The sequence below is a fragment of the Anabas testudineus genome, chromosome 5 (genome assembly GCF_900324465.2).
Source record: "Anabas testudineus chromosome 5, fAnaTes1.2, whole genome shotgun sequence".
Lineage (NCBI taxonomy): Eukaryota > Metazoa > Chordata > Actinopteri > Anabantiformes > Anabantidae > Anabas > Anabas testudineus.
This window is the reverse complement of record NC_046614.1, coordinates 26,025,954-26,051,168: the sequence shown is the minus strand read 5'-3', so window position 1 is coordinate 26,051,168 and position 25,215 is coordinate 26,025,954. Positions and strand designations below refer to the sequence as shown.

Genomic DNA, 25,215 nt, shown 5'->3' with positions numbered 1-25,215 from the left:
CAGACTGAAGGAGAAAACACACATCTTCCCTGTGTAGCGCTGAGTTTCTACAGTGGATAGAGTCAAATTAAAGGGAATTTCTTACTCAGAAAGTGTGAGGACACTGAAAACTGGAGTCACTCTGACTTGGATGGACGGAATTCGTCTTACTATGAATTAATAAACAAAAATAGGTTTAAAAACTGAGCAAAAGCTTTATTTCACTGCAGAATGCAAGTACTTTCACTTTACAGACACTAAATTGTTACTAGCAGATTCATTCTTTTTCTGTTAATAAATGTTTTTCCCTTTTGCATTAAATGTTTTAAGCAAAGTCAACTTGTGTGAGTCAGTGTGGTTACAAAAGTCTCCGTTGAAAAATAGGATAATACATCATTTAAAATACTTTGAGGTAAATGCTTCTGTATTTTTACTTCTATCCTGACAAATGTGCAACTATTCTGCTAAATCATTTCAACTACAAATTAATTATCAAGCAAAGCTGTTAAAGATTTGAAGATTTCATTTTCTCTCACGTGGAATTGACACTCGTCGTCACACAGCCGATCCTTTTTATCGCACTCCGAGCTGTTTGTTCTGTTGTGACTGTGGTGCGATTTCTCCCTGTGGTGTTTCCTGATTACATAAAGGTCATAATAAAAACCTGAGGATAAGCTTCTGGTAACAGTGCGATTCAGTTCTAAGTGGAAAACTACACTGGTGGATCCACCTCCAATGAAATAGACCATTTCTGCACAAATACTGTCAGTGCAGATTTCCCATGAGGCCGTGCTCGGGGAGAGATGCATCATACACGATGGGTGGAGGACTGTATGAGGGCAAAGCCTGTCGCCGCTGAGGGGGATATTTGTGCCTGAGGGCTTTGCCTCATTAGTGATGATGAATGGAGAGAAGCCGAACCTCCGGGAGGCAGACGACCAGCCCCCCACTGCAGCTCTTCCTCCCCAGCCACCTCTCTCACACACAGTCAGGCTCTATATCTGCAATAACGCATAATAATCTTTTCAATAAGAGCGAATGGATATTCAGCTTCAAACTGTACGGTTGTTGCAGTGAAAAGAGCTGAATCTCTCCTTCTGTTCCTCTTTGGTGAACAGCATCATTCATCTTCATTTTTCTACCTGACGAGCTCTCACACGGATTCAAACCATGATCCCACAGTAAGAAACAGTCACATTCACCAATCACCTGTTGGGAACTGAAGTCTCAACTGAAGCCAAACCTCCTCCTCATATCTCGTGTTTCCTTTCCTTTGTTTGTTTCTTCCTCTCCTTGATTATTTTCCCTCAGTGCTTCCGGAGATGAGTGGGGGGAAATAAACAGCTCTGGGGGCCGCGACTTGTAGCACCCCCCCCCCTCACCCCAGGGAGCTCATTCATTGACAGTGAATTTGCACTAAAAACTGCCAGAGAGAAGAATGAAGCCTAAACACAAACAGCAGCAGTGAGACGCACTGTAACTACGTTTAAACACACCTGTTCCAACAGGTTCGGTACACCGACACACCGTGTACCTGTGTTTATGGGAGCCAGCAGGTGTGGAGTCCACTCCTCGCCAAAACAAACTGTTCACACAGACAAAGCTACAGATGCTACAACGTTTGTTATCCCGGTTTTGTTTCTGTAATAGACCTGCCGGAGATAACTAGATACCTCTGAAGAGGTCGACCAAGTTTCCTCAACGTGGCTTAAAATTCTTTCACGTAATTGAGTCAGATAAACAACTCTCTGCTCCTGTGCTCACCTGGGGTCAGGTGGTTTTAGAAAGTTAACTCAACTCTCCCCTTAGGTGTAGCTGAACTCTGGATCTGTGGAGCTCAGCAGCGGGGGACTGTGGAAAGTCACAATGAATCAATGGATATAGTGAATAGAGACAGAGACTGGGAGTCAAACCTGTGGCCCAGCAGTTACTTTATTAATTATTCTGTTCAAAGACTTTTTACTGAAGCTGCCGCCTGATGGTCGAACAGGTTTGACAACATGTGAACATCTGATCTGCTCAAGTTTGAGGGAGTTAAAAAAATCATCGACCAAATGTCCTGTACTCATAAAACCTCTGTTGTACCACAGACGATGGTCCCTTGCTTCAGTACTACACAGTATTATAAACCAACGATGGATGTTTGATTCAGAAAACCACGGACCGACTGATGAGTCGTCTCCTTTTCCGACTCATTTCAGAGGCTGAATGTTTGTTAAATACAAACTTCCTCTGTAGATCTGACCTTTTTCACACAGCGCTAACAAGCTGCCACATGAATGATGCTGAATAATAAAAAAATCAATTCATTCCAGAGAAGAGCAGTTACACTGGATAAATGTGGAGTATCAAACCATCTCTCATTTAAGGATTGATTCAACCTTTGAATTAACTGCTGACCTTTTTAATACAATTCCCACGTGTGTCTTAAAGATTTTTCTGTCTCCATCAATGAACCAGAACAAAGCTCCAAAGAATAAAACAAAAAATCTAATTTTATCAAATTCATATATCAAGAGATGAATCATGTCGAATCCCAGAAGAATTACTCTTAAGAACAAAGAGCTAAAAGCAAACAGCACCATATAAAAAGAACTATAAATAGGAGAGTTGGCAGCTGAGGATCAACATAAAAATCCCAATCAGTCTTTAGATCAGATCCTCAGATCCGTATTCAGATGTGAGACTGAAGTCTTTAAAGGCGACAACAGAACAAACCTTCACAGGTGAGCTATCCCTCTGTAGTTGGACTAAAGTGTTTAATTTAGAGTTTTCATCTAGTTTAGTTGCTCGTAGATTAACTCCTTTAAGATGTTTGATCACCAACAGTTTCATTCAACAAGCTGAGTCTGCAGATCATGGTTCTGATTGTTCTACATGTTCTTTAGATCACAGAAATCCCTTGTTGGCTCCAACTTCAGCTGCAGTAACATCAGAGTCATAAGAATTGGTTTTAAAGAGCCAGCTGCGTCTGACTCTGGTGCTGGAGCTGGGTTTGTGGCTCTGCCTTCTCCTCACAGATCCACAGTACAGCTGCCCTCGGAGACTTCATCCTGTCGAAGTACCTGCTCAGAGAGAGCTCTGTGCTGCAGCCCTCTAACTGCATCTGTTCTGTTCCCTCTCTCAGGTCTTGTGGGAGGCCCAATAAAGAAAATGGGTCAGAGGTAAACCGATTTCTGTCATCAGAAAAAAAAAAAAACATCTGGAGCCATCTGAAGGTGCGTATTCTGCTGCTGTATTTGATTCCCTGGTTCAGTCACTGATGGGATTTGGATTTTACTTTGAAACTTTGTCTGCCGAACTGTCACCTTGGGGGAGAAACCATTTCTAAACTCAGTAAATCAAACCTGAACCAAGAATATAAATCACTTCTAACCAAGTGAAAGCTGCAGAGTTGGTTTCTAACTAATTAGCCAGTTTCTTTTTTGTCGTACACCGCCTGTCCACTCTGACCCCGGTTCAAGAACAGCCCCCGTGTTGTGAGAATCATGATGCCATTAGGTTTGAATGAGAGAGTGAAGACACTTTAAATACAGCTTGCTGGGTGAGAAACTGGTCTCCCTCTTTCTGCTAGATTTCTCTGTAAATCAGTGTTTAACGAGTTTTAATTGCTGAGTCTAAAATTAAAAAGTCCTAAAAAAGAGAAAATAAATGTTTTCATGCACATTTTAGTAATCACACTGTAAACACTGCAGTCTCTGGATCTTCATTAACAATTAGTCTGGAGCTCGGAGTGAGGTAGGTCGTATCAGCTGGACTGCTGGGTCACTGTGCTGCACTGGGACTGGTGAGATGAACCAGCTCGTATGACTCTAACCTGCACACAGCTTGCTGCTGGTTTCTCTGCTGCATGTGGTGACGTAGTTGCAGAGGTTTGAGTTGAGCTTTGGAAAGCACGCAGACAGCTCCGGCATCACGGAAGGCGTAGTACTGCATATGGCTCTTGCATGATAATTGATTATTAAACTAATGAATCTCAAATGAGTTTGAGACTATGTGGAGCCTTCCGATTCTCCTGTTATGCTGCACAAGCCCCAGAGTCTACAGGTGCAGGATGCTGGAACCAGATGCCAGGTTTAATCCAACCCCAAAGCACCCATTCATTTCCTCTTTTCCACCTCCACCAACCCCTTGCTTATTTATTTGTGATTGATAAAGTGAAGTTGGTGCTAATAAATTACTTCCTGGTGAGAAGCTGTTCCAGGCTGCACTGATGGAAGATGCACACACTCTCACTGATGCAGGTTTATTAATGACGGCACAGGTTCAAGTAATTGTGGCCATTAACAGTGAACAAAAACATAATGACAGAAGTGACAGTGCCGTTTTCTCAGTGGCTTTGATAAGAATAAAATGTATAATAGAGCATTAGTCACTATAGTCATAATTTACAGACTCCACTAGCAGACAACCTGTGTGTTCACTGGTAAATGTTTGTTCTGGGGAATCCTGGTTGTAGAGAAATCAAAAAAAGTCACAGTTTGTTAAAACACATGTATAAAAGGCCCAGAAAAGCTGCTCTTCAAGAAATGCTTATTGTCGTTTATAACAGGACGACAGTAACTGATCGTCTGAACCTTTCCTCCAGGTGCTGCAGTGTGGGTACGGATGTGAAGAAAGTTTTACCCAGCTTCTCATCTCTTTGTGTCAAAGTGACTGATTGCAAACAATTCACTTGTAAATTGTAAAAAAAAAGGAAGAATTGGTTCCTCGGTGACATTTACTTCGAGTCTGCCGTTTGACAGAAGGAATCAATTCAATATCGTACATTCAAAAAATCACATTCTCTTTCACTCCTGCTCCAATTGGCCCCTGGCTGCAGGTGTATCACTAAAGGCTCCATATAATGCTGGGTGGCTGAGCTCATGCCGGTGGCAGACATAGCTCAGGGAAATTAGAGCTGTATGTTGTACCTACAGTAAGAAGAGACGTGTTTGCAGATATGAAACTCCTGTGTCATCCTGACTCAACCATTTCACAATAAGAGACAGTGGAGGCTGCACACACACTACTACCTCCACATAAAAACACTGCATATACATGACACTGTATACTGTAGAGGACACACTGTGGTAATAATACAAACGTATGCTGAAAATCCCTGAGGGAGCAGCTGTCATGAAAGCAGCATTAGAGGAAAGATAAAGCAGGAAATTGCAGGACCTCTGTTCAATTATTAAAAAGTTGAGGTTTAAACCTGGTGAACTCTGGTTTTCTCTCTTTCTTTATATCCAGACTTTTTTATATTCAGCATGTTTTAGCTTCACATGCAATAGATTATTACACTTGTTATTTTGAAACTGAGTTATACTCTACACGTCTAGTAGGACAGTTTATAGGAGTAATAACAGGGTTTTATCTGCATGTCCACAAACTTCAAACACAGGGAAAATATTTGCATAGTAAATTAAAAAATATTCAAAACTTTCAAATTTGAATTTTATCATTAACTAGCTGATTAAAGTTTAGATTTAAAAATAGCTGAATTATTTATGATCAGCTCCTGTTTTTTAGTTCACTGTGATTCTAAAGATTCTTAGGTAAGTTAACCTCTTTATGGAAGTTTTCCAAGCAGGTTTATGCTTGTTTATTGGTGACAGACAGATGTAATGATGCTGATATGACTGAATCTAAGAATGTGTTTCCAGATGTCACTGAGTTAAGACTCAAAGACACCGCGTGGCAATCTCTAGCCAAGACCATGTATGATGGAGAGTCTTCTCTAGCTCCTCCCAAAGATTCTCAGTGGGGTTAAGGTCTGGACTCTGACCTGGTCCTTCAGTATATTCAGGTAGTCAACTGACCTCATTCTTTGGACTGATAACGTTGCTGAACCTAGACCTGACCACCTGAACTGCAGCAACCCCAGATCATAGCACTGCCCCCACAGGCTTGTACAGTAGACACTAGGCATGATATGGCATCTCTTCAGCCACCTCTCTTCTCACGCTGATGCTCCCATCACTTAACTTAACTTCTTACCATCTTTTCCACGACCACAGGATGTGTCTTCAGACATGGTCGTTAAAGAAATGAGAAGCTACTCACTGCATCAGTTAGAGTTAAATAACTTGTTACCAGCTGAAAAGTAATTATCCATGCAGTAATTATCCAGTGGGAGGCTCTTACTTACTCGCCAATTTAAATCCAGGTGGTGACTTTTTTTGTTGATGGGCAGTGTATAATATATAATATAAGGCGTGAGATTGGGAATTTAAATTAAATCAGTGGTCCACAGATTCACATCTGAGGGGCCTAATAATTCAAATATATTGTGTCCATACTATAATTAATGTTTTTTGTTTTGATGGTGTAAAAAGTGTATAGATCAGATTGTTGTACCATTAGCAGCTGTGTAGAGACATGACGTACCCATAAACTGTAATATGAATCTCTGGATGATAGACTTCTGTAACCCAGAGCTGTTCCAGAACAGTACTGTTCAGTATGATTTCACCTTCAGTGTGACGACCTCTACATCAGCACAGCGTTGTTTACATTCCTGTAAGTGTTGCAGATGAAGATGATTAAATGACAAATTCATTGATCATGTCTTCCAACATCTATAATATCTCTCTTAGCCACACTAAATGTGAATGAATGCAGTTACACACACACACACACACACACACACACACACACACACACACACACACACACACACACACACACACACACACACACACACACACACACACACACACACACACGTACAGCCTTCTGGATTTGTAATGAGTCCAGGGCTGTTCCTCATCTCTTCTAATGAAAGGAGATGCTCAACAGCAGATCCTCACTCTAATCTTTGTGCTAACAGAAGGCTAATAAAGGCGCCAGAGTCAGTTATTGACCGGAGAAATGAACATTTGATGAGGTGCTGATAGTCAGCAACCAGCATTTCTTTCATTTTCTCTAGGGCAGAAGAAAAAATAACAGAGAGGGAAAGAGAATGAGAGGTAGAACTGCATTATTAGCCCCTCAGTAGCCCTGCACTGAAGGTTGAACTTCAGGATAGTTATAATTGTGATTCTGGTTTACTTCACCATTTCCTATTAACTTGATGTAGGCTGATGTAAATCTACCCTTGCCAACATACCTACAGCTCTCAAACATGATTCTAAGATGAATTGTTCCTAAGTTCTAGTTTCTAAGTTGAATGACTTGAGTGTTTCCGATCACGATCCACTTTCTGTTGCGCTCCAGTTCACAGATGGAGACATTTACCAGTAGAATTTGTTCATAAAACTCAGAATTCACAGCTCCATCACTGATAAGGAGTCGTCCTGGTCCAGTGTCAGCAAAGCGCGTCCAGATCATAACACCGCCACCACCAGGTTTAACAGTGGGGATCAGGTTCAGACTTTATTCCAGCAGCTTCTGGTCTCCACATGTCCCCAAACAAACTGTAGATGGTCAGTAATGTTCTTTTTTGGGATCTGCGGCGCTGATATCAACACTGTTGTTCTCCTGATGATGGCCTTCACTGCTGCCAATCGCTGGATTGGTGGTTCGATTCCCGGCTGCCACGTCACATGCCAAAGTGTCCTTGGGCAAGATACTGAACCCCTAGTTGCCCCCGGTGAGTCAGGTCAGGTGTGTGAATGTGTGCGTGCTTGTGTGTGTGAATGGGTGAATGAGAAGCAGTGTAAAGCGCTTTGAGTACCAGCTAGGTAGAAAAGTGCTATATAAGTGCGGACCATTTACCATTTACCATATCTTATCCACTGTAACAGTGGCCTGGCCTGGTTTCCTGGATGTTACTCTGAGGTTCCTTGTGATCTCCTGAACTATTACACACCTGCTCCCTGTGGTTTCTGTTGGTCTACTGATGGATTCCACACAGGAATTCTTGAGCAACCCTTTTCAGCCTGGTGAGCGTCGTCGACTCTTTCTAAAGTCTTCAGAAATTTCCTTTATTTGAGCGATGACTCACTTCTACATAAATTAAATAAATTTTGCATTTGTTTATTTAGGCTCCTCTTTTTATTTACTTAGTTTACTTAAATAACTTTATAAGAAATAAGAAATACAGACAATTGGAAATGTGACAAAAGGGTCTAGACATTTCCAAGCACCATAGTACATTTATATCTGACAAAGAATTTGAGTTCTCCTGGTTTTTCTAATCCTCTTACAGTACCCAAGCTCCTTGTTTCTATGACATTTAGGAAATCAGCTAACGCAGAAAGTTGACTGTACCCTGTTACTGATGTGGATTTAAATCCACTGTATAGGTGGCCAGTGAGTAAAAACACAATTTCTAAACCTGTATTAACACAGCGAGGGATTAAAAAGAACTATTTATGCATGATGAGCAAACATTAGAAAAGCCAAAAATGAAATAGGATGAATGAGAAACTGAGACTGAGAAGGAAAAGTGTGGTAAGAAGTGAAAATGGCAGATTTCAGCAGAATAAATGTACAGACAACAAAAGCTGGGAAGTAAGAGACAGAGGAGAAGAGAAAGAAAAGAAACAAGTGTGTTTAGTGAGCGCAAACACCGAGGCAGAGAGAAACTGAGAAGGTGTGGAAGAAAAGAAACAGGAGCAGAAAGAGGGGTAGACAAGTGGCGAAGTGTGGTTTTCATTTGACTGAGTGCAAAACAAACGGCAAAGCTGAGGCCATTACCTGGAGTTCTACCTCAGGGGAGACGGGATAATAACAATCTCTCATTCATCGTCAAGAGGCCAAAAACCTGAACACAAAATCTGCAGGAGAAGCTGTAGAACCTCACAGCCATGAAATTATCCTGTGATGTTGGCAAACACAGGTACACATCTGTAGAAAGTCCCATTTGTGTAACTCACTAAGACACAACCTGTCTGAACAAAGCAGGACATTGAGAGTTCATGTGTTTTACCAACGGCTTTGAAATAATAATAAATAACCAACAAGTGTAATAAGAAATACTGCACATATCCAAATGCCAGTTATGGCTGCTGGATGGGTCTTTATATGCAGTCCCATGAACAATGGAGCAGATGGTCACTGAGTTTTATAAACTGTCAGCATGTTCAGAGATCCATCAGAATTCAGCATCATGTCTCAAAGGACGATTAAAACGATGGCATCAGGAGAATGGAAACATTTGGAAAAGAAATGGTTCGATTTGTGGCAGGTTTTGCTTCTGTGTTTGATGTTGAACACAAAGTAATTGGCTGCTACAGTCAAACAGAGTTTGTTTGACAGATTTTATCCTGAGGTTCAGTTTGAATATATCGAAATGTTTGCTGACACTCCTATTTTAAAATAAATAAAAATTACTAAAAAATGTTCTCCTCCAGCTCTGTGTGAGCTGCCAAAGGAAACAAACAGAAAAGATCTGCATAAACTCTCATTAGCATGTTACACTGACTGTTCAAGGCAGGATTAGTGCACCATTTTTCTGTAACAGCTATGACGTCGGGACAGATGGATTCACACGTTGGACGCTTTGCTCAGGTTTTATTTCTGAGACCAGTCACCTGCATCTTGACAACATAAAGGATTACAGAGCTGAAAGCAGCAGAAAATAAGTGGTGAGTTACTGTTTGGCAGCTTTGCTGGGTTAACTAGCCATGGGTTTAATCGGACCTTGACCAGATACCCCTGCTGACTACTGTGCTGCAAGCTGTAGCCATCATTGACATATGCAACATATTTCTGACGTGTCTACATGCGACATTAAAAGCTACGAATCCTGGGATCCTATCAGCTGTTTAAAAAACCTTGCATCATTGAAAACAGTCCACAGGGACAGGGTGATAGACTGAATGAACTACTTAGCAGCTAATTTAGGACAAATCCCAGCCATTTAAATGCCGTTTAAAATCATTTTCCATTTTTGAATGATGACGTTCGTTTACGACCAACGTTTTCCTGAAAACAAAATCATTTACTGAGCCCAGTCTGATCAGATGAGTTCAGAAAGTCTCGAGTAGAAAAACACGAAGCATGAAGGAGGAGCAGAGCAGCGTGTGTGTGTGTGTCAGGGTGATGGATGGACTAATATGTGATGATATGACTGCATTGTCAGTGTGGGGTATGAACTGATATATAAGGCTTTACTGAGCATGTACATACAGTAGCTCTAAGTTTCAAAGCCTTCTGTAAAATACAAACGAGAGCTGCAATCAGGGATTTAAAACCCTCCAGTCCAAGTTTCCCCTCACTAAACTGGATTTGTTTAGTGAGGCGATCAATTATGACTTTTGTGTTTTCTTGGAGGTGCAGTTGCTGCTTTAAGGCCACCGTCACACTTCAAGGAAACACCAAATCTTTGTTATTTTCTTATCCTAAAGACACCGAGGACGTGACCTTGGTGTCTTTAATCACAGAAAGACCCTGAAATAAATCATCTCTAAAGTGAGTTCCAGTCCCTGCAATGCATTTCAAACTGTGCTGGTTCAGGTTCTGTTTTACAGGCAAGTCGACGCCATGGAAAATACTACATTCGACTGCCTTACATTACTTTATCCTAGTTCCAGTCTTTCGACTTCCATTTTAAGCCTCTTAACTTATCTGAAGGATGGCATACAGGCTGGTTTAAAAGATACCGTCTTATCTGGAGACAAAATGGATGCAACTGGTCATAACGACGTCTCATTCACACACAAAACAAGGTTACGATCATTGTCTGTCATTTAGAGAAACCCAGAAAACTGGAGTATTTGAGCCAAGGCCCCATCCCAATGTTCCGGTTTACTGTTGTTCCCCAGGAGCTAAAAATCACAGATCACAAATCTCAGCGGCCGTGCTGATGAATCACTGAGTGAGTCATTATCTACGTGGTAGACACCTTCCCGTAACAGCCATGACCGCCAACTATGCTGCCTCCTGTGATGGGTGTCTTTAAACAACTCGTTTTAAAACCAGGTAGCAGCTACAACTAGTTTTACACATGTAGTGTGTGGAGCTTGATGTGAAGTTCATTTAACATGTGTCCTGATGATAATGATGATAATAAGATGTTAAATGTCACTGAACTGAAACTAAATCGAAGCAGCTTCTTCAAGTTTTATTTAGACGCATTAACACACACACTAGTATCTAAATCTCATCTCAGTCCTTGATGCTGAGCTAATGCAGCACTGCCTCTTGAAATGTTACTACAGTGGACACTCCTGAACTATGAATGTTGCTTTGACTCAAACCTGCAGCCTGCAGGATGCTATTAAACTTCTCTTTAACACCCTTGTTCTGGAATCAGTCAACATCAAATCTAGGATTTGCTTACACTATGAAGCACAGGAGAGGAGAGAGGCTCAATAAGAGATCAGTCAACGTCAGTGCGATGGAGAATGATTGCTGTTCTGTGATTACGACTGAGCTGTGTGGAAGAAAGAAGAGAAGAAATGGATTTGTGTTTCAAAATAGAAAATTTATCGGAGAGAGTTATTTTGATGAATGGAGTCCCGCTGAGCTCAGAGCAAACATTCGTCCAGTCTGTGCAGCGATGAACTAGAAACCTGAACACCGCACGTTTCCTTCAGCTGACGGATCTCTTCATGAACCGTTTCAGACTAGCTATCATTCCCCAGCTAACACATCGTGGTCTGATGAAGTAAAGTGAAACCACTTCTCATTTAATTTCTAGTATTCTCCCTCCCTCCCTCCCCCAGCCTGCAGCTCCACTATAGGGATAAGTATGTGTCGCTATTCTGTGTTTGTGGAAGCAAAAGAGACTAATAAATGGCTGGTGGAGGCATCCGGGACTCCCAGGTAATCAAATAGGCAAATTAGATGCTGCATTAGCTGCTGTATTAGCTGCTGTGTTGCGTCTAATCTGCTTCCAGCCTAATGAATTTAGAGATAAACACGCTGAGGGGACGGCAGTTTGAGAAAAAGATAGAGGATGATGAGGAGCCACTGTGGAACGTCACCAGATAGATAACAGAAAACGACTCCTCTCCAGGCAGCACTCGGAGGGTTTGCTTTAAATTTCAGCTGAGCTATAGAAACTTTAAATGCCTTTGAAGATTCAGTTTACTCACATGCTCACAGTTCACCAAACGCTGGGTTTTTCCAAAATGTACCTAATTACAGTTTCTCGTGACTGTTCTGTAATAGGACTGTCACATGTATGCTGACGACACATTTTTCTATATTAAATCTAATTTTAACTCTGTTTCAGTCTGATCTTCATACTCTGCAGAGCCTATTTCTATTTCCTATTTATGTTTCTGAATAGAAATACATCTCAGCCGCTCAGTTTCTTATTTAATTAGGTCTATACACTGTGTGGGCCGTGGCTGCAGACATCAACTGGATTCTTAAGTTTACTTTGGACATTATTGGGTACGTCTGGACATTCTGTACATTCTTTTAGTGTTAATTAAAAATCATTAAACTAGATCTGTTTGGGAACATCAGCTCCATACACAATCTGGATACGCAGGCTACTATATGTAAGAGGCTCAAGAATCCTTTTCCTGGTTCATTAACTATAATTTCACAGCATATTTAAAGCTGTTCTATATCAATTTGTTAATTAAGATCAGCTCTGATCAGCTCAGTCTCTGCAGAACCTGGTTGAAAATCTGTTTTAAGGGTTCAGTTAATGAGACGGATTTAATAAAATTAGATCCCTGATTGATCCCCCTGGGAAAACTGTCATATTTTTTCTGGATTTCTACATGTTCTTGGTGCACCAGCGACCAACAGGAGGTTAGTCTCCAGTAATCTAAAGATTTTGGCTGGACTCTCACTGCCCCACTTCAGCAGCTCCTCTTCTCACTATAAAAATTCCAAATAAAAACTGAGTTGTTTGTCTTCTGCAGCAGAAGCTTCACCTCAGAGGGTGGTAACATCACAGACACAGGTGTAATAAAACCAGAATGATTAGTGAGTTAAATAACGAGAGGAACTGACAGATGAGGGAAAATTCTGTTTGGTTTCAAGCTGGAAGAAACACAACAAGCTACCAGTAAACATCAATCATCAGTAAACAAGTAATCTCTTAGTTGGTTTTAAAGCTGCCGTTGCTTGTAGTTAATCCAGCTGTTACTGGTCACCACCTCCCCAGGGCAACGTCTGTTTCTTTAGTTGCTTCACTACGTTCAAAGAAAGAAAGCTGCACCTTTTAGACGTAGAACCTGTCTGGGAATCGTCACGTTTTGTCTAGCCGTCTGTGCATCCACAGGTTCACAGAACTGGACACTTTAATGCTAATTCCAAAAACACTTAATGAGGACTTTTCCCCCCAAATGTCAACTAAACAGCTTAAAAAGGTAGTGAGAGCTTCGATCTTGTGTTGCCTTTCCTGCAGTGTAGTAAACTGATATTCTGCAGCTTTCTGTGTCTAAATGTCTAATTTAAGAAAAATGCTTCAGCATTGATCATCCAAGAAACCCAACTATGAAAACACTTTAATTTAAAGCAAATACTTGCTGCAGGTAGCTGTTGATGCCTGGTGTGCGTTTTTAACCAGCACTCAAACGCTCCACATGGCAAATAGCTCAGAGATGTTACTCCCTCCTGCTATGTGCTGCCAATACTGAGTTCAGGTGGTATTAAGGGCCCGGATACCCAGTCAGCATTCTTACCCTCTGAAGGAATAGAAAGCAAATATCGCACAGCATTTTTCTTCACCATCCTGCTGATTCAGAGATAATAAGGGCAGGTTCCTGAGGCTCTTTTGAAATGTGCCTCTATTGAGGAAGCAGCAGAATAAAAACCCCTGATCAGAAAGCACCTCTGAGACTCGAGATTTTCCTGCTCGCTTGTGTTCAGGTTTTATTTCAGGTCCAAAGACAAACTGACCAGGTCTAAAAGTCTGCTGTTAGATTTACTTTACACATCAGTCTGACTGAATAGACACAAACTGGGTTAAGAGGCTAGAAATAGAGATTTAGCTGTCAACTGCGTTTACTCACTTTGACCTAAGTTAAATGTTGGGATTGAAGCAGACAAAGGGTCCTGAGGTTTGTGAACTGAGTTCATGTGTGCGTACACACAACTAGAGGGAAGCTCAACAGTTTTCAACAGTATAACTATACTGAATGTTCTGTAACATATGATTTAGTTCTCATCTCAAACCACATCTGCAGGGATTTAACTTTCAGAAATTCCTGACTGTAAAACAGTGTCTCCATGTCAACCTGTGCAAAAAGAACAAGAAGAAAAGATGTTTTACACTGTGACTGTGTGTCTACACAGCCTAGATACGTTGTAAAGATTCAGCTGCTGAAAGAATCAACCTTCTGATCTACTTTGATCTATTTTAACATCTTGGACTTAGTAAATAAAAAAGGCAGGAAGACGCGGATCCTCTGCTCCTCTGCAGTGAAAACAGTGTTTTTAGTGTCTATCCTGTGTCTCATTACGTAGAATCCAATTAAAGGTAAAGCATTACCATAGAAATGTATATTTATATGATTGAGAGGTGCTACGTGTTTTATAATGAAGCCCAATAAGCAGCACTGATGTTCTTAACAGCTCAGCTTCTGGCAGGAAGCTGAGATCACTTTCAAATTAGGTAGAAAGTGTGAGATGTGTTTCTAGTACAAGTCTTATTCATGTTGCCACAGACGATGTTTGATGACTCACAGTTGGAGCTCTGTGTTAGAAAATATATATATGACGTCCTCAGTTAACCATAATAAAAAAAATGGCTGCTGCCCCGATTCAGACGTCGACTGTGTCAATAGGAAAAGGAGCTGAGGCCCGTGGGTATTGAAGTCTGGATAACTGTTAAGTAAAGATGATTTCTTTGAGTTAAAATAATAAGTAATTAATGAAAACTAGTGGTCTGGGTCTAAACCTGTATGATGGATTCAGGAGCAGTGAGCAGATCGATTAAAGGAAGCTGCGAGATGAGAATCCCCCGCTCTGTGCAACCACACTTTGAAAAACCTGCTGGGCGATTCATCTGCATCAGGCCTTGTCACAATTACCACGTTGGCAAATTTTCACTGACCAGAATTTACAATGACGGTGAAAGTGGTGGGAAGCTGTTCACAATCGGAGGTCCAAATGACAATATCCCAGATACTGTTGATGTACAGGGATACAGTGAGCGGGGATTCTGTGGATCCAGACAGTTCATCAAACTGTCAAATTACTGAGAAACAAGTCTGAGAAGACAGATAAGACCCAAACTATTTCCTGATAATCAGTCTCCCACCACCTGACTGATCACTCTGCATGTGTCCTTCCTGCATTACTGTGTGTAAGAGGGTTTTCACGTGGGTGTGTGTCTGTCAACTGATAGGAGAAACCTCCTGCAATCAATACATGGTGGATTAGTCACAAATCTGCAGATAACCCAGAAAAACCTACATCATTCTCTCTCACACACACATACACATACACACACACACACACACACACACACACACACACACACACACACACACACACACACACACAGCTCTTCTATCAGATACTCATCAACTGAAAGGCAGCTAAGGCGGCATAGTACCTATTCTTGGATAGCATCACAAACAAGAGGATTTAGGAGCAACTACATCATCTTTACAATGAGCAGACTCTTAATGATGCAGGCCTTCTGGATTTATCATATTCTATTTCTGATATCTGGAGGCCCCCACATAGCACTGCACTCAGTCCTCTGCAGCAATGGAACCCTACTATACAGAACAAGGTCTGTAGAGTTCAGTATAGTGATAGTCCTTCACAGATGTGGGCATATTAATGTGCTTACACCACAGTTTTTAATCCAGTCTTTGTTGCCATTGCCATTGTTACACTTACTAAAGAATCAGGAGCAGTATTCAGAAAACATCCTGAGGCTAAAAGGAGCTCAGGACTCAACACAACGTCCATGTCCGTGTGAACTATAGGACTACAGATTTTCTAAAGCAGCCTCCTCAGCCTATATGGTCGGCTCAACTTTGTTGCGTCATGTTTAAATAGTAAATGTTGACGGCGAGTCTGTCTGTGAGAGTCCAGAACAGAACAGAATGATTCCTTCTGCTACGGCTGAGAAAGTGGAAACTGCTTTTCATGGAGCCGTCTGTAAGAAATATTTCATTAATCAGGAATTGACTTAAGGATTTTTTTTTGACAGTCCTTTAAGTGCCAATATGGTAGAAATTAACCCCTAAGACTTGGACAAGGTAATACTACTGTAATACCGAGTACTCCTTGCCGCTCACACAGCACAGCGAGCTCATGAACAGGAGTCTCATGTTCCATCTTCCAGCATCAGCAGGAAAATACAATGAAATCCATGAAATTAAAGAAACAAATCAGTGTAAATATATGAAGGTGTGGTTCTAATGCTCACGCAGCTCCTTATGTTATGTTGTTGAAGGTTAAAGTTACTGTGGAACTTTAAATATTTCCTCTTTGTGCACTTTTATATTTTTACACCACTACATTTTATTTAAAAATGTACTTTTCATTTGACTACATGTACTCCACAGATGTAGTTAGTCACATTTCACATAAAGATCAGATGTGCTGCTGTGTAAAGAGAACTCCAAGAAACAGACTGTGGAGTCTGTGCTGTTGTAAATGCATCAGGTATCATGTCCAGTATGCAGCACCATCATAATCTGACCAGAGACTGATTGTAAATAGGACTTTAGAGTGTTGTTCTTACAATAAATTCCAACATGTGAAAGTTCGGCCTTTGTTTCATCTGCTCATTACCATTAAAACAGAGAACAGTCCTTTCACAAAGCAAATGTGCAAAGGATAAAGGGGGCGAGCACTGCTTGAGGTTACACTGAGAACAACTGCTGTGCAATTCATTTTATCAAATCATTGTTCAGAAAGCACCACAGATCAATGATCAAGGCCCTAACCACGTGAAGCGTTGGCAGCAGTCTGGTGTTAGCTCAGTTAAGAGGCTTCTGGGTGTCCGCTGTGCTCCCTGGCAGCGCTGTGTCCTTTAATAATCCCCTAAAAACTGCAGCACATAAATGTCAGGACACCTCCTGACTGGTGAGTTGTGAAGAGTCATCAGATTGCTCTAAATGTCACTGAGATTATTCAGAGAGCAATCAACATCACTGTAAACTCTAATTAATCCCTCTCAAGCTTGTGTGACTCAACAGTTTATCCAACACTATAAATCTGCTCCTTTCATGTGCAGCCTTTTACGCCGACATTAAGAAATGCAGAAACACACGTTTGAGTGTCGAGTGTTCGACCAGCACCATATTTACATTAGTCAGACAGAATTCGCCGTGTGATGCTGTGTGCTGATATGGTACTTTTCAAAGTCTGACACTGTGGGCAGCTAAACTGAGGAACATAGATCCACGTACCCAACAATCTTTTCATCGTTTGAAGAACTATGGGTTAGAAGGTGACTGCGTGGGTTCAGATTCTCCAGAGAAAAACGTCCTGTGCATCCATAGTCTTTGTGTGAACATTTAAATATAGTAAGGAATTTAGAAAACTGGTGTTTCTGATCATCTGGGAGCCTACAGTCGTGTTCTTACCTGCTTCTCTGGAAAGCTGCATGAAGGCATCCACCCCCTTCTCTCCATAACTGCCCTCGGATGCAACAGTGGAAACATAGTTCCAGCCCATGGCCTTCACGATGTCCACCATGGCCTGAGCCTGGAAACTGTCTGGAGGGACCACTCGGGAGAAGAAGTCATACCGCCGGTCATCACTCAGCTCCGGGGCTGTGGATGCATAGCTGATCTGAGGGATCTACAGGGGGAGAGACGAAACAAGGAGTTAGGACCCATCTAGTACTGCAGATTTGTGGGTTGTTCACAGGCACCAATCTTAGAACGTGAGTGATAGAGACAGAAGCTAAATAAAAGTCTGTCTTTGCTCAGTATTCCACCAGAACAAGACATATTTCAGAGCATAGTCAGTGCTGATCAATGTTAGCGTTCAGTACTTTAACAGTGACAATCCAAATTCTGTGTTTCCTTGAAGTACAGACTAAAAGGTGGTCATGCCAATTACACAAAATCTGTGTGAGGTCAGGGATTATTTGATCTCTGCCCACCTAGGTCTCCACTAATGGCCAATAACTATTAAATTCCAGAAAAACCTCAGAGAAACTCCTTAAGTTGCAAATCCCCTCACTAGATATTTCTTCCAATTACCCTTTGATCTGTTGGGGGTAGAGTTGAGCTCACGCTCATATTATGGACGGGTTCAAAGTTTGATGCATGCTAATGCTGCGCAGCTCTGCAGAAGGTTAAACACTTGTTAATCCACACTTTATTACACAGGGCTCATTATTTTTGGTTTTTACGTTTCCAAAAAGGGAAATAAAGAAAGATCTGAGAGAAAATTGGAATTTTAAAAACAGCATTTACAGCACAAACATTTCCTGATACTTAGAGACGCTCTGGAACATAATCAGCTGCTTCTTCGCACTGGCTGTTTTTTCCATACTCAGTTTCTACCAGAGGCATTTTCTGAGCTCTAACATCGACCTCACTTTAAACTGTGGTGATCAATGTCAACAACAGATTTAGGAGTGTGGGGACACGCAATCTACTTAAAAACAGACACAGTAAAATCAATTTAAAGCCATCTGATGCTTTTAAAGAATTCAGGTGTCTCTGCTTTAACGCTCACTTTTCCTGCTAGAAACAGGCAGACCGACAGCAGGAAGCTGCCATATACTGTGCACAGAGGGGCTGGGGTATATCTGGACACCAGTCCACATATACAGTCCTGTCTGGTTCAGGCCACCAAAGCTACTTTGGCTAAGGTTCTGGTTAAATGCTGTATGCTGTATTTATTTACTGATCTGTTTTCCATTTCTTCATTATGTTCAGTTTAAATACATATATTTCAGTGTATTTGCTGTTTGACTGTTTCCACTACGGTCTAAACTAAAATAAATAAAGAAATAAATAAAGTCAGCATTTTTAACTGAATTTATCTCCAATCTGGATTACAGCAGCTACACAGCAAGAGGAAAATGTTCCGACAGATTTTACTAAGAAAACAAACTAAAACCAAAAAAGTTGTTTGGTCCCTTCTCAGACACAGATTCCCATAAGATAAGTTTACAGACTGAATTGGAAATCCTCTCTAAAATGTAACTCCGTATCATAAAGATCCCTCCATGTGCTGAACGAGACTGATTTCCTGTAAATGAAGGAACCTGAAGGCCTGATGATGCCACTGTGTCAGAATGAGGCTGGATGCGGCGATGCAGCTGCTGCAACAAAGCACAGCTCCTGAGCCCGAGGTCTCTACCAAACTGTGGGGTTTTAGTGGTATGTGTCCTGGAAATGAAGCTGCCACATGTTTAAGGTTTTATGGCTTCTGACTCAAGATGTCATGAAGGCCACCTCATGTAGCCTGCAGGGACAGATGCTGCATCATGCACACATGTGGTGTGACTGAATGTGAAGCCAGAGCCCACAGCATGAAAACTGCAGACATCAGAAACACCTTCCACCTGCTGTTCCTGCATCATTCGCCTCTGTTGAGGCCTTTTTCTCTCTCAGGCACAGGAATGTAGAACTGGGGCAGGTTCATCACAGTTACTGGAAGCACTAACACGTTCTGTAGCCATTAGCCTGTCTCTTCATGAGACGGAGAGGACATCAGTGTCACTAAGAAGAAGAAAGAACATTTGATAATTCACCCACTAGTACTAATTTCAGAACAATACAGACATTTGAATCACCCCATTAAATGGCCTTCATCAGTCCTTATAATGTTCATTATGATGCTTCAGTGGGAGCAAACTTTAGCAGTAGGCCAGAAAGTACATAAGGAACTCATCACTTCATGACAAAAAGAGATCCAACCCATGATAACAGCCAAGTGAGCTGAGGAGGAGGTGGAGGAAGTATCAACTTCACCATAACCCATATAGACTGTCTAGATCCCATATGTCAAAGTCACGGCCCGCGGGCCACATCCGGCCCGGCGTGTAATTATATCCGGCCCGCGAGATCATTTCTATATTATTATTATTAATGGCCCGGCGATATGAAGTGCTGGTAACACAATAAGATCCCATAATGCAGCGCTTCAGCTGCCTTGCCGAACACATTCCACCTTAATCAAATCTAGTTTATGATGCTGCAGGTTATTATGAAGCTGGTCCTCAAGATGCCAAGTAATGTTGAACCATATTGTTACAGCGGTGTTCACAAATACGCACTTTGCTGATCAACTGAGTTCTCACGGAGCTTTGGTGACTTTGACGAACAAGAAAAGAATTTTGCCGTCGATGTGGAAACTGCACCTGTGCAGATTCAGATGGGACACCGCAGGACCCGCACAGTTTATTCACTCCATTCCCGCAGAAATGCTCCAGCTCCGTCCACATGCGGCTCGAACCTTGTTTATGTTTGGTAGCACAAATCTTAGTGAGAAGCTCTTCTCAGTGATGAAGACTAACAAAACAGCACACAGGAGTCGTCTCACTGGTGAGAACCTACAGTCCATCCTAAGAATCTCCACAACACAGAACATCACAACAAACATATAAACGAACTTGTTGACAACAAAAGATGCAGCTCTGATAAAATGACTGAAGAGCAAAGACTGAATGATTTGTTTTGTTATTGCTGAAAAGCACAAATTTTATTTATATTTCCAGGTTTTGTTATGCAGCATGTTCATATTTTGAATTTGTATAATTTTGACAGGATATACTTTTATGGAGAGTAAAATCTTTTGGATATTTAAAATTTAAGTTTATTTTTTATATAAAATGACATAAGATTAAAGAAATGTGAAGGTTTGTTCTTTTAATGTTTACTTTATTTCTAACTTGTATAATTTAGACAGGATATATTTTTATAGAGAGCAAAATATTATAAGTTATTTAAGGTTTATGTTAAAAAAAGTAAAGTTTTAAAAGTTTCAGTGTGTTCAATAGATGTTTATTCTGTTCGGCCCGCGACCTAAAGTGTGTTTTGGATTTTGGCCCCCTGTGCAATTGAGTTTGACACCCCTGGTCTAGATAATGGGTATCAAACGGTGTAAGAACAGTTGAAACGCTCTCCAATTTGACCCATAAAGAAACTTTCTAGTCAAATAGCTGTGAGACGGCTAAGTTGGAAATGTAGAAAATAAATGAATCAGTATAAAATAGCAACGTAACATTAAGAAAACTCTACAATCATTACATCTGAAATGATCCAGTCAAAGTGCTAGAACAGCAACACGACAGAAACAAGCCACTGCATACAGATCCATGTAGTTCCACAACCTAGAGCAGAATTATCCCTCAAACAGCAGCAAGTTAAAAATTAACAGCTGAGTCAGCGTCTTTTACTGTTGTCCTAACCTCTGTTTATACTGCGCTGTGAAGCCATGTTGCTGGTCAGACTTTGAAAACAGCTGTTCGAAGCTGTCATCAGAGAAAGTCGATGTCCTCAGCCACCTGTGCAGCAGATTTGAGGATGTGATGTTACAGCTCTCTCCAGGAGCTCTTCAACATGTCCAAGTTGCTTCCTGTAGCCTGGCCCGGCAGATGTTAAACATCCATATTTATGGACACACAGCGGGTGTACGTGGCCGAAACCTCATCCACGTCTTCAGGCTCCAGCAGACACAGTTGCTCGTCAGAGGGGAGGTCGCAGCCGAGCATCTTTTCTTCATTTCACTGACAAACTGATCCAATCACACTGATGACCCACGTTCAGAGCTTTGGATTGTTGCAGTGACACACACACTATGTGGAATGATGAAAAGTGGAGTACAGTAGTTACTGGGGGTGTTGCCACTGACCTGTCACTCACTGTGGCAGAGAAAACATGAAGGAAAGAAAGTGGATAAAAATAGACTGAGTGAAGAGAGAGAACAGGATCATTAGAGATGACGACGTATCCCCATTATCTCCACTGTCCATTAGCGTGTCCCACTGTGCGTCATTAAGAGACACGTGCCACCTGCGTGCAGTGAAATCCTCTATAATAAACTCAGGTTACATGCAGGTAGAGAGACTAATGACAAGAACAAACAGGAACACAGCCCAGTGAAGTACTGGGAGACAGGAGGACGTCACTCCAACATCAAAGCTGTAGTCAAAGAGCTGAGCTGATGCTACAGCACCGTGTCTATAGGTAACAGACGGTGGTCCAAAGGGGATTCATTCTTGTGCTACATCAACATTTCATCCAGTTGACGTCCGCTGATGCACAGTGATCACAGACCAACAGTCATGAGCGACTGCAACTGAGGATTATTTTACTATCTATGAATAGGATTATTTTACCAACTAAAACAATAAGATGATTTCTGATGCATATTAAAACTTGAATGGAATGAACATAGTGCACTATCCAACTTAAATGGTGAAACTGTTGGGCAGTGTTAAGGTGGTCATACATTACTCTTCCCAAAGACTGAACAATAAAACCAACAGATAGAGTTTTATATGATTTTTATGACCACTTTATATTTGATTGGCTCAGACATTAGCATTGCTCACTAACCCAAACCAGAAGAAGCAGTTTACTCTTCACGATACAAGAATGACAACATCTTTACTAAACATAATCCAACTCAGGAAAGTTTTAAAAGATAAAAGAAATATGCAGAGAGTGTTTCTCATCCACTGCTCGGCTCCTTTATGCCACAGAACTTTTAATCTTAAGAAATTAGAAACCTCATGTGAAGGTTTGTCGTCCTCGAGATGTGTCCTTGTTTTCTTATCTTGAATTAACAGAAAATAAATCTACCACTGAAGGTAACAAATAATTCTCTGCCTGAATCTGCACGTCCTTGAGTAAAAAAAACAATCAAAATACGACCAGTGGTTGCCGAGGACTTGTGGGATAACTACAAAAATAAATTGTGTGTGACAAAACCCTAAAATCTAGCAGCAGACCGAACCCTCACCTCTCTGCCCTCTTGATAGATTAGATTCAGAAGGAGCTTGGTCATTCCTCTGTCCCCTTCTATCATACCTGCTGGCATCTCTTTCTTCCCTTGGACATGGAAAGGTCAGCACCTTGACAGCTTCAATAAAACACAACCTGTGCTACAATGTGACAATGGCTAAACCCCGCATTGATCCGAGACACACAGGGTAGAAAGAGAGAGAGGCAAACATGACCAGAGCTGGAAAGTGACAGCGGCTAAAGCTGCATTGATCCAAAACAGATGGTGATGAAATGAGAGAGAAAGTGATTGACAATGAAGACAGAGGGACTGACAGCAACAGAAGGAAACACTGGGACACAGGAAGAGGAAAGGAGACAAATTATAGAGTTGGAACAACAAGGCAACAGAGAGAGATCCAAAACTCATCCGAGGGCCCTGAAGCTTCTCTGAGCCTGAGTGGAATGACAAAATAGTCATTGAGAAAGAAACAAAGAGACAGGGGGAAGGAAAAAACAAAAACCGTCTGTGTGACCACCGTGATACACCGAACACACTTATTGACATTTCCATCTGACATTTAGTGAGCCTCCAATGGCAGAGGACTTGAAGTTATTGACCTTCTGCTGAACGCTCATGTCTATTAAAGGACCGTGTTTGTCTGGGAAGAGCACTGGATGATTTGTGACAGAGGGAATCGCTGGTGTCACGTGGCCTTTTGGCTTACATGTTCAGCCCGAACTTGTCGTCAGACAGGTCACAGCCCACTGTCGGCATTCAAAGCACAGGGGTGGATACAAAACAGGTGGAACAGGGGACTTCAAACCATTTACTGCGGGAAATATTCATTTCTCTCGGCCGATGCAAGTACACAAAGTACATTAACCTGCAGGGAACCATGTCAACAACACTCAAACATGATGCTGAGGAGGAACACTAATGACTGATTCTGTCATCACAAGGAAAATAACCCATGATCACATCAGAGGGTTGACCTGATGATGGCGCAACAACAACTCACATCGTAATCCAGATTCAATTAAACAAAACTAACTTCCAATGATACCATAATCACCGAAGTCAGTAGGGTTCATCCTCTGTTGAGATGTTTCAGTCCACGCAGAAAGCATGACGTGTAGTTTCAAGCACTACAGAGACAATAAATCCAATCATCAGTAGGAAGCAAACCAACCTTTAAACAACACTATGAGTAATCTGAAGCAGCTGAAGCACTGACAGATGATTCCTCTGTGATGTACAAACACTGTATGAATGAATCAGAGTGCGTTGTCTTCTCTCCCTCCACTGTACCTTTGCATCTCTCACAGATCTTTCCATTCTGTATTTAATTAGCCAGCAGGCCACATCTGCTGCAGCGTTAGAAGTGTGATCTCTGAACCAAATGGAGTTGACAGGGCCTATGCGAACATATGGTGCTGAGCTCTGAGGCTGGTGTTGATGCACTGAACGGGCATCTCTCGGTCCTAACAAGTGTACATGTGAGTGTTTGGGGTTTACATGTGTCAGAATGTCATCATACAGGTTTTCAGTAGAAGGCAAATACAGGAACATGATGATGAGACAGTCTGGGCATCAGCAAAATAATCTGTATTCATCTGATGTTGTGTCTGATCAGTGTTCACTGGCATGTAAGGAGATATTCTCTAATAATTATTATTAATTCTATTTGGGAGATAGTGATAATATTTTTACAGATGTAAAGAGGAAGCATACTGTCAGCAGACTGGGTTTAGTGAACTGTTGCACTTGGTCCAGTCAGGTGCAGTAAAGGCAGCTGAATTATCAGTGACCCTCTCCTTCCTGCACTGAAACCACGGATGCTCGTCACTGGATTACTGTAGAAGACAAAGATTCTCTGGCAGGTTCCGGATTAAATCACACTAACTCTCAGCTGATTCACTCTGGATAGTGGAAATGACGGCACCAACAAACCACACCAAGTCAAACTTAATCTAAACATGTGCATCATGTCTACCGTGTTCAGATTCGACACATAAAAAGTGCACAATACTGATGCAAATAGCAGCACTCTGAGACTGTCCTCCTTTAAGAAATCCATGTTTTCTGTGCACGAGGTTGTTACAACCTCTAGCATCAACATTATGACACAGGTTAATGAACCAGAAAATCACTGCTAGTTGTTGGTGTGGATGGATGGATAAGAAACTCATCTTTTTACTAAACCATACTGATAACCGGCTGTTTATTGTTGATGACCAACGGGATCAATGAAGCTGTGTAGTAAAGACAGAAAATAGTGTCTCATCTATTAGATCTGTTTTACTGTATTGTGACTGATACCAGTGTAGATCGTGCTAGGTGGCGAGCTAAAGGCTAAAGTTAACAAATATCAACAATCAAATCACGTTCTTCAACAGAAAGCGGCTCATAGTGATCCAATGAGGGGAGCTAAGTGTTAGAAATAAAAACAAAGACCTGTGTGTGTGTGTTTGGGGGGGGGCTGTCCTAATCACATTTAATTACACTGACCCTGGTAGC

The 25,215-nt window shown here is 41.5% G+C and overlaps 1 protein-coding gene across 2 annotated transcripts in view; it reads right to left on the bottom strand.

Annotated features, from left to right (window-relative positions):
* LOC113155071 (metabotropic glutamate receptor 7) overlaps positions 1–25,215 on the bottom strand; it is a 213,178-nt gene that overhangs the window by 134,430 nt on the left and 53,533 nt on the right. For both annotated transcript variants that reach the window (XM_033325996.1, XM_026349572.1), the window contains exon 2: positions 17,370–17,586. In XM_033325996.1, coding sequence (XP_033181887.1) covers positions 17,370–17,586 — 217 coding nt within the window. The remainder of the gene's footprint in view (positions 1–17,369; positions 17,587–25,215) is intronic.